This window comes from Opisthocomus hoazin, chromosome 1 (assembly GCF_030867145.1).
Source record: "Opisthocomus hoazin isolate bOpiHoa1 chromosome 1, bOpiHoa1.hap1, whole genome shotgun sequence".
In the NCBI taxonomy this organism is placed as follows: Eukaryota; Metazoa; Chordata; class Aves; order Opisthocomiformes; family Opisthocomidae; genus Opisthocomus; species Opisthocomus hoazin.
This window is the reverse complement of record NC_134414.1, coordinates 28,483,681-28,498,093: the sequence shown is the minus strand read 5'-3', so window position 1 is coordinate 28,498,093 and position 14,413 is coordinate 28,483,681. Positions and strand designations below refer to the sequence as shown.

General features: G+C 40.0%; 1 protein-coding gene across 4 annotated transcripts in view; it reads left to right on the top strand.

Moving 5' to 3' along the window:
- Positions 1-9,080: 9,080 nt before the first annotated feature.
- The window catches only part of LOC104332702 (NEDD4 binding protein 2 like 2), a 52,711-nt gene continuing 47,378 nt past the window's right edge, over positions 9,081-14,413 (top strand). For all 4 annotated transcript variants that reach the window (XM_075420227.1, XM_075420217.1, XM_075420237.1 and 1 more), the window contains exons 1-2: positions 9,081-9,210; positions 11,598-13,036. In XM_075420227.1, the coding sequence (XP_075276342.1) occupies positions 11,598-13,036 (1,439 nt within the window). In that variant the 5' untranslated portion in view covers positions 9,081-9,210. The remainder of the gene's footprint in view (positions 9,211-11,597; positions 13,037-14,413) is intronic.

Below are 14,413 nucleotides of genomic sequence, written 5' to 3'. Positions count from 1 at the left end.
AGTCCCAGGCAGAACAAGGGAAGGAATAGATTGGAGTGAGCAAAATCTCTTAATCTTTTTTCTCTCCCCCCTCCCTACCCGCTCCCCCCCCCAAGCAGATATTTTAGTTTAACCATATTATAAAACTCTGTCGTGGCTAGCAAGCTCGGTCAGCTCACAGGAGAGTGAACTAACACAAGGAAGAAGGGAGGGAACTACACAGCAGAGACCAAGAACACCTGCTTTTGATAGCAGTAAGTTGTGAATTGTTTTGTCAGCTTCCCTGCCTATAGATTAACATTCTGTGACTTACAAGTAACTGTTGAGCAAATCCTTCCATACAGCCATCACCACAGTCTGATGAAGGGCCAGCACAAGTAACAAAGAATTTGAATGGAAGCCATTTGATGTATTTTTTATCTGAATGCAAACTGCAAGTTATATCTCTAACACAACAGGAGTTACCCAAGAGAAATCAAAACCATTTAACTGAATCCTAAGGTAGCTTTTGTTTTCTTTTATAAATGTTTTGGGCAAAATCAAGGCAGAACAGAAAAATAAAAATTGAAAAAGTTTAAGAAATAGAAAGGTGCATTTTTTCCTTCTTTTTTTTTCACCATGCTTGTCTAAATTCCCTTTCTTAATGTAGCAGGCTTGTGAAAAGGATACTTTTGTTTCCAGCACAGGTATAACCACTTTTCCTTTCTGTTTGTTTCTCTTATAATTGTGACTCTAGAACAATTGCATCAAAAGTATTTTACTAGAAAAACAGCTCAAATTAAATACATGTCATTTATACACTGAGCCCTTCACACTGAAAGGGTTTTGCCATGTAGGAGGGAGAGTTAGTGCCTACACATAGCTTCAACTTCGAGGTGTAATGATTTGTCTCATAGAAAGAAAAAATAGTTCATTTGTTAGTGTTGGCTCTTCAACTACATGGCTGACATTATTATGAATATGAGTTAACTTTGCAACTAATTTTAGTATCTCGTATGTCTCCAGTAATTTGCAAGGAAGCCACATGGAAACAGTGACTTAAGATGACTGGAATTATGAGGCTTACTGTCTCTGTGAGTGCTGTTTCCAACCCTGTCTCTTTGTAAACAAAAATCAAACAGCCAAATAAGACAGTGATGCTCAGAAGCTACAGCTTCAATACATGTGCAATATTAATTCTAAAGTTTAATAAGTACCACTTTAATCTTAGTGCTAATAAGTCTGACTACCAAAAATACCTATCCACATCTGTCTTGTGGCTGTTCTCTAACAAAAAGACAAGAGTCACTAAGTACTATACCATATTTCACAAAAAAAAAAAAAGTTTACTAGAGATGATATTATGTTGCTTTTCAGGGTGAGGACGGCAGGAAGGCTTTCGCTCCACCTCCTCATCTACTCTCTTCATGAAATAGTGAACAGCTACAGTGTGACACTAGTAAGATTAAATGACCTACTAAAGCAAGTCTTTCTATTAAAACAGCAACTATTACCCCCTCCCAAAACGTGCCATCTCAAGTCAGCGGTAGATGTATCTTTATCTCTGACCTCTCTTCTTCAGACAGAATCCTAAAGAGGTCAGCGCCTTTCTGGAGACATGCGTGGGAAGAGAGCAATAAGATGTTTCATGTTACAGTAGCCACAGGAGCGAAAAACATCATTTAGATCGTTAATGTTCTGAAACAGAATCTGTCTCTTTATTACAGTCAGGAAGTGATGGTGCTTTATTTCACTACCAACCAGTGCATCCTTTATGCCTTACCTAAACAAATCTAACCATCTTGCTGTCTGACAGGAGTAAGTTAGAGAGCACTAATACACAAATCTTTAAGGTTCCTAATACCTGTTTGTTGTTGGTTGGTTGGGGTGAGTTTTTTTTTTTCATTCTAGTGTGGCTTAACAGATGTCTTGTTGCTAAATATCATGGAATTTTCTTGCTGACCACTGACCCAGTTATTTGCACACTGCACACCTATGACTTAACACTAATGTAACCTACAGCAGCCAGCATCTAAAAAGCCACAGTAGTCGGGGGGAAAAAAAAAAACCTTCTTCGCTTAGTGCCTTCCTGACAATTCTGACAGTAGAGGATTAGTATTTTGGGAGTCTGTACCAGCAGTCTTTCTTTCCCTGGTGACTAGCTCAGTTTGTCAGTGAATTCAATTAGTTTCTCCTCTGAGTTACCTTTAATTGATTGAAACACTTTCCATCCTTAATTGAGATGTAGCATAGGAGGTAGGAGAGGGAGAGAACATAACCTAAATATTCTTCAGCAATGCTGTTAGTATGACAAAATGGGAAAAATATTTAAGAAATTTTTATTGTAAGTTGTACCTGAGAGGTGAGCATCTCAGTTGTTAAACTTCAAGTATTCAAACAAAAGTTATTTTAGGTAACAACTGCAGAGTTAAAAGGAAGAAGTATGCTACAAAACAGTGGGGATGTTAACATTGCCATAACTAAGCACGTTGTACTAAACTTCTATAGTGTTTTATCATCTCTTTTCCTCTCACTTAAACAGTGATTAGCATTAAATACTTAAACATATTCTGCTGTGTAAAATGCTGGGTATTTTTCAGTTGCTCTATCTGATACTATTTTTCTTCTGCTCACACTTATTCCTTTTATTATTCCACCATCTGCCCTCTATTTAAAGACACTTCTTTTAATGTCCCATTGAATTTAAGTCTACTGAAGGCATTATACTCAGTCTCCTCCATTTTTATCTAAGTTTTAACTGCTATTTAGATACTCTTGCAGACTTAGCAGTGCCTGGACCTTCACCTTGAGTGTCTCTTCCCAGAAATTCCCCATGCTCTACTTTGAAACACATAAATTGTTCAGAATCGTGGTTTCTTGGCCTGCTTTCCTCTAATATTTCACAATCTATAAGCTCAGCTTTGCTGTAGGCCAGCAGTTGCTGTATTTTCTAAAGCACTCTGCCTTAAGGTTAAATCTTACAGTTCTTTCAGTTTTGTTTTGCTATAGTGCTTGAGACCTAACTCAGAACAGGTGCTTTACTGTCCAAAAAAAGAAAAAAAAAATCTTCATATCATGCAGATTTCAGCCAAAAATTATGAAATAAAAGATTTCAAGAACCTCCAAAATAAACTAATGAGGTGTTCCTTTTTTTTCTCTCCACTATTTTTATCTTCAGAAGTGTTCATCCTATACTGCAAGCGAATCAAATAATATTTACATGAAAAACTACTTATAACCAAAAGAAACACTAGTTTCTTTGTAGCTTAAATATCGCTTACTAGAATCTGTTGCATATATCAAGAAATACTCCTATCTCCTATAACCAGCAGGGCAGTAGGGATATTTTTTGGTAAAAAATAGGACTTTATCAAAACTATAATGCCGAATTCCTAAGTTAATTCTCATGTTTAAATTAAAAAAAAACCCCAACAAACTCCTTTATTTCTGGAAATTATTAAGCCAAAAACTGTTACCAAATTTTTATGATCGAAACTTTGATCTGACATTTACATATCAGTATACCTCTTTGCCATATAAGTATTTCAGAAAACGATTTGGCAAGAAATATCCCCAGTTGGTTGAGTAAACTAGTTCTCTTGATGTTCACCAGAATTTCTCTCTAGAAATAGTTTGATTTAAATTCAAAGAATTGTGCAAGAGTATTTCCTAAATCATCTTGAAGCCTCACTTCTTCTAACATGATTTAGTGAAGTACAGAGTGGCAAGACTAGCTAAGACCCAAGGTGATTACCCTTTAGAAAGAGGAATGATTAAATATAAGTATGTAACTAGTCCTCTTGAACTCAAATGCATGTCTTATTAAAACGTTATTAGAAGAACAGTGTTGTGAGAAGAAGAAAGAGTATTCTGCTACATCAAGTCTGATAACAAGATCAAGGCACAAGATCTAAATGATTGAGCTATAATTCCATATCAACCCTTAATTGTAAAAGCCTATCTCAAGTAGTGCCCACTGGATATTTATCTTGATTTTTTTTTTCCTTGTTATTACAGGTGGAGTCTCATCGTTCTGTCTATCTTAAATTTGCCTAATCTTTTCTAGCAGAAGGCAGAATACAGACATTTATTGTTTTGCCAACAGTTAATTTTTGGGGTTATTATTTTTATTTTTACCTTCTTCATGCTGAGTTATTTTGGGAAGTTTTATCTAAAATTATTCTAGAAGCAAATTTAAGCAAAATCTTTCCTTACAGAATAGTATAATTTTATTAAAAATACCCAGTGCTTTCCCTTTTATGAAATAGGAACTGGCAATTTGAGAACTCTGAAGAATATTCCCATTCCTGCTGCTGTTACAGTGTACCCAAACAGTGTACCTCTCTCTCTGCATGTATGTACAGAGATGTATGTATTCTCAGTAGTTTTCCCTCAGCAAATGGATGCCACTGTGAGGCTCTGTTCCAGATTTGCAGGAGAAGATAAAGGCAGCACATTGTCTCTTGCAGAGAAGAGGAAAGTAATAAAAGCCAGAAGGAAGAAAACACCCTGAACCAAATAGAAAGGAAGGGAAGGGGAAAGAAGAACAGCATTAGTAGGAGGAAGTGATACAGGACTATGGAATGTAAAGGAATAATGGGAACCAGTCAAGGATCAAGACCATACTGGAAAGGAACTGTACAGGCAAGGCAGAGACCAGCAGTCACAGCGGGCAGAAACAAACACCGGAGTGTAACGACAACGGCAGAGCAATGTGGCGGGTAGGGTCATGTTAGTTGGCAACCATCAGGGTGAGGGTGAGGTGACACAGTTATACCGATCCAACAGCCGAATGCTGCTGGAAGGAGGAGTACCAGGCCCTGCACCCTCCCCAGCTACTTGTTCCCAGTGCTTCCCTGACACTGACTGGCCTGGCCACTAGTGATGCAGGAGCACTGGCTCCCTCCGGGGTCAAACAAGACCAAAAGCTACCATGAGAGAGGAGGCGCGGCAGCAGGGAGGCGTACCCATGTATGGGAAGAGAGTAGCAGAAGCCTCTTTTCTGACAGTAGTTTAGTTATAGTGTGGTTTAGTTGTAATTTGAACCAGCACCTTTAGGCATTTTTTCCTACAGCACCTGAAATTGGGCCCATGCAGAAAACAGCAGTCTGTTAGTGCAACTACTTACTTTACTACAAGTACCAGTGATCTCTGCCACGGATCTACAGCATCAACTATAGTGGTAAACCATGTAGGAATCAGGATGATCCTCCAAAGCGGACAGTCGCCATTTTCTCTTTTTAATTCAGGAAATCAAATGCAAAAATTACTCTGAAAAAATGCTCCATTTGCAAGTTCAAACATTCAAGTTACATAATACCAAAATTAATTTTTTTCATAGAACTTTATTCACTTCCTTTATGCATACAAATTGTGATGCTATCTCTAATGTTCAGATCAGTTTAAACTTACAAGACACTTGGAAAACTGAATCAAAATCTTATTATACAATGTGGAAAATATTTCTTTCACTCTTCTCTTAGATCAATTAAAGCCAACATTTCATCAGCTAATACAAAGGTGATGACACAAATGTCAAGGAACACAAGAATAGGTAATTTTTCATAATCTGTTACTCATGAAATAACAGTACTACACTCTTATATTTTTACTCCTATGAGAAGTTGCCACCAAAATCATAGATGAGTTTTGTATGTTACAGGAAGCGTGATTTGGGGGACATATAGCGGAATTACATGATAGAGTTCTAAGCAAATTTATAAATACATTAAAAAAATGAAGTTATAAAATTCAGACTCCTCTCCAAACACAGAAAAAAACATGATCTGTTAATGCTTCTTTGTAAATATTTTCAGCATTAGAGCTCAGCCCTGTGGACACTACTTTTACCTACCCTACCAGCTTCTCCTCCAACGTTTCCGATGGAACTTTTTCTATCATCTAGTGCAGACTGAGGATCCTGGGGGAATTGTTTGTAGCTTTGTCTCAAATAAGTACAACATCTTCCCATATAGGATCTGTAGCAGCTGTAGTAGTATCATCAGGGAAAGCATATTTTATTATCCTCAGTGAGGCTGAAAAAATGACATTAGGGTATTGTCAGTTGTAACATGTGGCGTATTTAATTAGGTACACAAGTACTGGGATAATTCCCAAAATGAAATACATCTGAGAAAATTACTAGATACACAACATGAAGCACTTGAGAGCTTTGATCTCCAGACACTTCCTTCACAAGGTCCACCTGCAGTATATTCTTATTCTCATGGTTCACAATGGTTCACTTGGGTGTTTTGTGATCTAGCTTGTGTAGTGAAGCAAATTATTATTTCAGATGGAAAAGTTTTTTTCTGTAGGATTAAACAATCGATAGTATTATTAGTAGAAACAAATTCTCCACGAAGCCAAGAATCTTCATTGCAAAATATTTTTAATATTAAAGACTAGCCTTACTATCTTTAGCCGATCTCATGAAAAATGGTAGAATAAAGCATATACCTTTGTATATTCAAAAATATTTGTGTTAGATATATTCCACCAACCTGCAATAATGTTCTCCTTTCTGTATCTCATGTCTCTACATTTTTCTCAGTAACAAAAGTCAGTTCTTCATGACATTTCCTATTTTCCTTCCTGAAAGAACCACTTATAGCAGAAATGACCAGTTCCTTCTGAATTTTCCTTTACTTCAAAATAGTTTTAGAATTTGTCTCTTTGACCATGGATTCCAAAATATGGTACATAACTCAGGCCCTAAAGACACAGCAAAGCCACGTCTAAACATAGGACTACTCCTGTCTTCCAGGAGAATTCACACATTGTTTCTCCAGTCTGGAACGGAGCGACAAGGTTATCATAGAATCACAGAATGGTAAGGGTTGGAAGGGACCTCTGGGGATCATCTGGTCCAACAGCCCTGCCGAAGCAGGGTCACCTACAGCAGGCTGCACAGGACCTCGTCCAGGCGGGTCTTGAATATCTCCAGAGAAGCAGAATCCACAACCCCTCTGGGCAGCCTGTTCTGTCACCCTCAGAGTGAAGAAGTTCTTCCTCACGTTCAGGTGGAACTTCCTATGCTTCAGTTTGTGCCCCTTGTCCTGTCACTGGGCACCACTGAAAAGAGTTTGGCCCCATCCTCCTGACACCCACCCTTAAGGTGTTTATAAGCATTTATAAGGTCCCCTCGCAGCCTTCTTCAGGCTAAACAGGCCCAGCTCCCTCAGCCGTTCCTCCTAGGAGAGATGCTCCAGTCCCCTCATCATCTTTGTAGCCCTCTGCTGGACTGTCTCCAGTAGCTCCTCATCTTTCTTGAACTGGGGAGCCCAGAATTGGACACAGTACTCCAGATGGGGCCTCACTAGAGCAGAGTAGAGGGGGAGGAGAACCTCCCTTGACCTGCTGGCCACACTCTTCTTCATGCACCCCAGAAGACCATTGGCCTTCCTGGCAACGAGGGCACACTGCTGGCGCATGGTTGTCCACCAGCACTCCCAGGTCCTTCTCCACAGAGCTGCTCTATAGCAGGTCAGCCCCGATCCTGTACTGGTGCATTGGGTTGTTCCTCCCCAGCTGCAGGACCCTGCACTTGCCCTTGTTGAACCCCATCAGGTTCCTCTCTGCCCAACTCTCCAGCCTGTCCAGGTCATGCTGAATGGCAGCACAGCCTTGCAGTGTATCAGCCACCCCTCCTAGTTTTGTGTCATCAGCAAACTTGCTGAGGGTACACTTTGTCCCTTCATCCAGGTCACTGATGAATAAGTTATGCCACCCTTATTCCTTAGAAAAAGCTGCACAAAGATTTCCCAGGTCTGGTCGTGGTGCAGGCAATGCCTAAGTAACTAGTGCAGTGCCATTAAATTCAAATCAGCATGGAAAAGTATTTGATGCTAAGATTATGGCATTCACACAATACATATTTCAGTAGATTTAAAATCAGAAGAGCACTAATCTTAACAAATTATGGTAAATGGGAAGAATCAGGAGATTCACTTCAAAAGCTCACTTCTGATCTAAACAAAAATGCTACCAAAGACACATGTACACCTTCTAAAAAAACAGGGTTATCATCTGGCACACAGAAGGGAACTACGTTTTGGTCTCAGGGGTAACAGGAAAAGAATGCCTGGCATGGATTTTAACAATCACTGTTTTCTTTTTACCATTTATAGCAAATAAGCTGATTTCAGAGGTTTTATAAGTTATATACAATGTCAAATATTTATAATTCATTCAGGTTATCCGAAAGCATAAATGTGGCAGGTATTTACAATGGGCACATCACTTGGAGGAGCTGGTTTGTGCACTAATGAAAATTGGGGAATTGCTGTTACAAGACTGTCTCTTAGGAAAAATTCACTTTGCGTTGCACAATATCACAAGATTCGGAAAAAAGAATGTAGTCACATGAAGGAAAAAATGTACTCTTTTTATGCTGCACAGAAAAGTTGCAAGTTCACGTAATTACAATACACATCTAGGAAACAGGCAGCTTTCACACTGGGGAACAATCCTCATCAGAAGTTCACAATCATGCTAAAATTTTCCTTTGTTCTCTTACACAAAATTCAGCATACCACTTAAAGCAAAATAAATGTTCTTACCGTTAAAACCCTATAGAAGAAAGTATTTTATCCTTAACATCACGGTCAGAGCAAGTTAACCTAGTACATGGATATACGTAACCCACTATAATAAATGTTCTCCCTTGGAATTGTGGCCATAAACAGATGCTTTATTCAAACGAACGTGGACAGGCCTAATGCCTGGGCAAAACACACCTCCAGGGTTTACCTCGTTATCTAAAACAACACAAGACAACCCCCGGTTTTGGGAAGGTAGACCGTACCGCAGGCACCAGAGTCAGAATGTGGTGTGAGTAGGGCAGGGGGACAGCGGGAACACAAACCAGGCCGCCGGCTGGCGCTTCTGCCCTGGGCTTTCCACAGTCCGGCACTTTCAATGCCCCACGGAAGGCAGCACCACACCACCTCACACCGCGCCGGAGACACCGCCCTCCTGAGGAGACCACGCACGCAGCCCGCGCCCTCACAGCGCTAAGCTCCGCCCCCGCCGGCGGGGGATGCTGGGAGTTGCAGTGCGACGCCGCGCCCGGCGGAACTACGAGTCCCATCACCGCCGGGGGCTGCGGGGGTGAAGGGGCAGAGGGAGGGGGGCGCCATTTTGAGAGCGGGGGGCTGCCCGCACTCCCCTCCTCTCCCCTTCCGGCCCGCCTGACGGGAGCGCGCCGTTTCGCTGAGGCGGCGGAAGACGGGCGGGCGCCGTTGCCTTGAGGTTGGTCTCCTCACCCGCGTGTGGCTCTGGCGTCTCTTCAGTGGGGCCGGGAAGTGCTGAGGCTACGGGACGTGGGCGCCGGGAGGGTGGTGGGCGTGGGGCGGGGAGGCGGCTGCCTTGCAGGGGGGCGTGGGGAGGGAGCGGTGGACACAGCTTCGGCTCAGGCCCCACCGCCTCCAGCCCGTGGCGGGAGCAGTGCCTGCTTCCCCCGGCTCCGAGGCGGCGCCCGGCTCTCCGAGGGCTCTGGCCTGCGCGCTGTCACCTCCGTGCCGGGAAACAGGCGGTCAGGCAAGCGGAGCCGATCAGCTCCCCCCGTCTGTGAGTTCTGGCGCATTCGCCTTCTTTTTCCATTGGGAAATTTGTTGTACTTAAGGCCTTGAATTACTTGGTTGAGGCGTCTGGGTGTTTGGCAGGTTAGATGAAATGGTAAATTAGCATTGCAGGCGCCAGCCTGGTGAATCACGCGTGCCAGCTCAGGTTCAACGCTTACAACGAGTTCGTTATAGAAATACGACAGACCTATGCCTGTCCTAGTCAAGGGGCAAGACTGTCACGTAGATCGCACTATCTCAGTACGTGTTTGCGCTGTCCTCCCCAAGAATGCAGGTGGAGATGCTTTCACTTGCAACTTTGCTGTCCCAAAGGATAGTCAGAGAAAGTCTGTTACAAAGGTTAGCAAGAAAGGCTATTCCTGTGTAGGACGGTCAGAGCAGCATCCTCCATCATTAGAGATATTGTGCAGCAAGTGTTCACGTGCTCTCTGTTTTCATTCCACATCATTAGTGGTCTCTGCTTAAACACCATCCCAGAAGGCAGATGAGGACATAGAAGCTAATAAAGCAATTTTTTTTCCCCTCGGTCCTGTTTTTGAGTGGAGGTGGAGTAACGTTTTTTGGTAGATGGGTGATAGAGTCCACCATTCATATAATGTCATACTCGCTTTCTAATTTACAGAAGAGAGGAACTGAGAAGCTGGAGGTATACATAAAATGTGTATATCTTGAGAGGCAGAGAGACTGTAGTACCCATATCATTGTTCTACCTATTCTGAAGAAGAGGGTTAGTTGCATGGCCATGTTTCTCCCGCTTCTGACATTAGTGTAGTCTTCCAAGTAGTAGAGTCAAACGCAAACAGTAAACTCTCCTTGGTCTAGATGTTGTGAGACTGAGGATGACAGATTTCTCTTCATTTGCATAGTAGGTGAGAAGTGCGCAGAGTAACACCACCTTTTCTTGTCAGTTTTGCAAAGGAACCTGAGATGATAAATATTACTTGCAAATCTTTCCTTAGTACTACCTACAGATCCTTGTCAGATAAAGAAAAAAACCTAATTTCTTGTCCAGAATGAAGAGCATGTGACATTAATATTTACTCCTAGAAAGCTGAAATGTTTACAGAAAGCAGCAGAATAAACCTTCTAGTAGGAAACATACTTTCTTTCTTGTTTGGTACTGCATTTGCTGTCAGGGGGGTGTGCTGAATACTTCACACTTGATTTAGAGTAAAGTGACTATTGCTTTTTATTGCATTCTGTCTAGAACTCTGGGATATGAAGGAAAGTCCAAGTAATTATAATTAATAGTTAGATGGATAACGACATGACTGCGTGCCACAGTGGTCAGTGCCATCTTGATTTGTTTTTAATTCCTCTTGTCTCTCTGCCTCTTTCTGGAATTTACTGGTGCATTCTTAGAATACAGTCTGTTTGGGGCAGGTGTTGCTTTTTTGTGTTTATTTTTAGAAAACATGCAACCAAGTAGTCTTAGTCCCTAACAAAGGTCTTCAGTTGTTCCAAAACTAGAATCATAATGACATATTACAGATTTAATTTGAAGTCTTATTTGACTAGTACTAAATTATAAATACTATCCAGCATCTGTTTGATTGGTGTTAATGAATTAGTTGAGTTCAGTTCATGTCACAGAAAATAATCCTTGTGATTGATGTCTTTGCATTTTTGGTGTTCGTATTAGTATTGATGTCAGGCATCAGTTCATGCATTGGAAATTGACGCATGTTTATCTTGTAAAAGAGACGTATAACACTTGACAGATTAACATTGGTCAGTAGAGAACAGAGGATGTTAATATTTCAAATACAACATTTTAAAATTGTGATTTGTAAATGGTTTAAGGTATATCATAAAATGTGACTGCTAGGCTGGTACAACATTAATGTAGTTCTTTGCTAAATATGTGCAATAATGTGGCAGTTTTGTTAAAACAATAATTCCAATATGTGATGTCTGCTTTTCTTCTCGTTGAGTATGTTTTAGGTGTGACCGTGGAGGGTCTGAGGATGCGTATCATAGGCCTGAATAACTTCTGCTTTTTCATACTTTTCTGTAAAGATGTGCATGCTGATAATGTATTAATTTTTTTCTAAGATGCTTCATGCTGAATGTAGAGTAAGGCTCTTGGAGTGTCAGGATGAAATCACAATTGAACCATGTTCTAAAAAAATGAAGTCAACAGAAGGGGCTTACGAGAAGCTTTCTGATGATGATAACCAAGGTATTCAGGAGGAAGTGGATGCTGAGAGAACGTCAAATGATTTCATGCCAGCATATGCCTCAGATAACCAAGGGCAACGTGAAGTGCCGAAGCAAGAGAAAATACCTACTGGTGTCTTGGGAACACTGAATGAAGTGCTCCCTGAAAATAATCTAGTGCTTAGTCAGCCAGTTAATTCAGAAACTGTGCAGAGTGTAAATCCTCCATTTGCATCAATAAATGACACTAAAATTGAAGAAAATAAAGGCCATTGTGTTACAAATAATACTGCTGAAGATAAAAATAATGGTATGTCATTCTCAGTAAATAGAAATGCATCAGATGAAGAGTTTTTTACAAGCAAAGAATTTATCGGACCGATTTACAAGCCTGCCGAAAGTAACAAACAGGACAAATCTGGCAGTTGCAATGAATGTACAAGCTGTGAGGGAGATCAGAATGAATTGCATAAAAATAGAGATAAAAGAAAGGAGGCCAAGAAGATCCAGACTATTTCCTCTGCTGTACCAGAAATAGGTGATGAACTGGACCAGTTCTATAAAGAAATTCACCAGCTGGAAAATGAAAATTTAGATTCTAATTTTCAGCAAAAAGAAACTGAAACTTCTCAGGAACGCTACTCTCCATATAACTGTAGTCAAACCTCACAAGAGGGTTATCAACGCGTATTGTTGGGCAGCCCACAGCCATTTTATGAAAATGGACAGTGTTTCTTTGGGGAACAGAACAGTCAGAAACCAAGCAATGAGCAGCAGCTTGTCATGGAAACAAATGGCTGGAATACTGAAAATACCTGTAATGGACAAGTGGATTCTAAATATTGGAACTACTCAGTGCCTGAATTCAGACCTGCTTGGCAGTCAGCAGAGTCTTTCAGAGTACCTCAGGGACCTCTTCCTCTTAGATTCAATCATCAGTCGCATTTTCAGAGACTTAATTCCCCGTCACAAAAACCAAATGCTCTTCTTTCTCAGAATGGTGAACTTTCTTACAAAAATTATCATGGTTACCATGGAAATACTGATATCAACAGTCATGGTCCATTGCTTGATCAAAGTACCAACTATGCAGGTCATATTGATATCCATACTACTCAGGTCTTCAGAAGTGGAAATAATGACGAGAACGGACTCCAAAATAATGGTTTTTGTGAAACCAGAGAAGAGCGTTGGAATGATCCAAAAGCTGACATTACAGAAGGAATGCATAGCTTTTCTTCCTTGCAGTTCCTTGAAGAAAGATTTGTTTGTTCACAGAAATGGCTCCTAATCTTAAGAGGCCTACCTGGTTCAGGGAAATCAACGCTTTCTCGGTAAGTAAAGACTTAAAGCTTGAGAAGCTTATTTAAATAAAAATTTCTAAGAATTTAAAAAAAAAATCTGTAAGCACTTGGCAAACTTTGGCATTTGTAAATTAGGCTATTAAAATGCAGTCATTTGTACTTAATGGGGACAAATGACATTAAATATTAAAAAGATTTGCTTGGGGGTTTTGTCTTCTTTAGTGTTTTGATGAACAAGAGCTGTTTTGTTTTAAATTTAAAGTGTTCTGTATCCATTAAATTGCATGATCTTTTATTCTGAAGCTTTCAGCTGTACTGGTATGTGATGGTCTGCCTCATTTTTTTTGTTCATAAATTCCTTCATTTAAAAAAAAAAAAAAATCTTCTGTCATATGTGACAGCATTAACTTAACTGAACCAGAAGTACTTTTTTATGCCCATGCAAAAATCTTCAAAGACCATGAGAAGAATTTTGCTACTCTGAAAATACTTAATTTGTTTTCAGTGTGTTGATGAAACTGAGCATAATCTCATTCCCCTCTTTCATAGTACGGTCTGTTAATTTCTCTGTTTGTTTATGAACAACACGCAAGAAAAGTATTATTAGTATTATTTGCAGTTAAAAATGCACGTGTTGAAGTCTGAGAGGGTTAAAAGCAGGTACCACCTCCAAATTGGATTTTCACCTTTTTTTTTTTTCGGCCTAGTTTAAAAAGCACATAGGTTGGTACAGAGCACAGACACTTTCTGTATTAAGTGAAAGTAGGTTTCTCTTGCATACAAAAAGTAAAAGTTGTTACTGTATCAGTACTTACTGATTGAGCTTTGTCCAGAAACTATACATCACGAATGGGATGTCTTCTGTGGTTATCTTCTGTTGTATGGTAAGAGTCTATGAAATAGATACAGTGATCATATTCTTCCTTGTTTTTTGTATGAAGAAGTAGCCTTGCTGATTGTGATTTTTTTTTTTTTATATTTAGACCAAGATTGCTGTATCATAAAAGAATACTTACTAGAAATTTCTAGCCTACGAGTTTGTACAATTTTAACCATAGTGTTTTCTAGTTGCCGATTGCTCTATTTTGCAAACCTGCATTTTTTAAGCTGCATGTGCCTGTGTAGGTCTTATTGCAATAATTCTTTTAATATATGAAAGCAACATGGAAAATTTTTTAAAATAACCCTTTGGGAAAAAATGCTGCCTCATTCAGTGCAGGAATTGGATAATACTTAATGTGAAGATATCAGATATTTTGTTTTCCGTGTTGGGTGTGCCGAATTGTCTCTGAATCTTTCTTCAAATGTATTATTCATATTATCTGAAAGATTGTAAATATCTTCAGGTTTTTATGAACACGTATTCATGCTTTATTCATGCTTAGTGAGATCAGTTACTGATTGTAT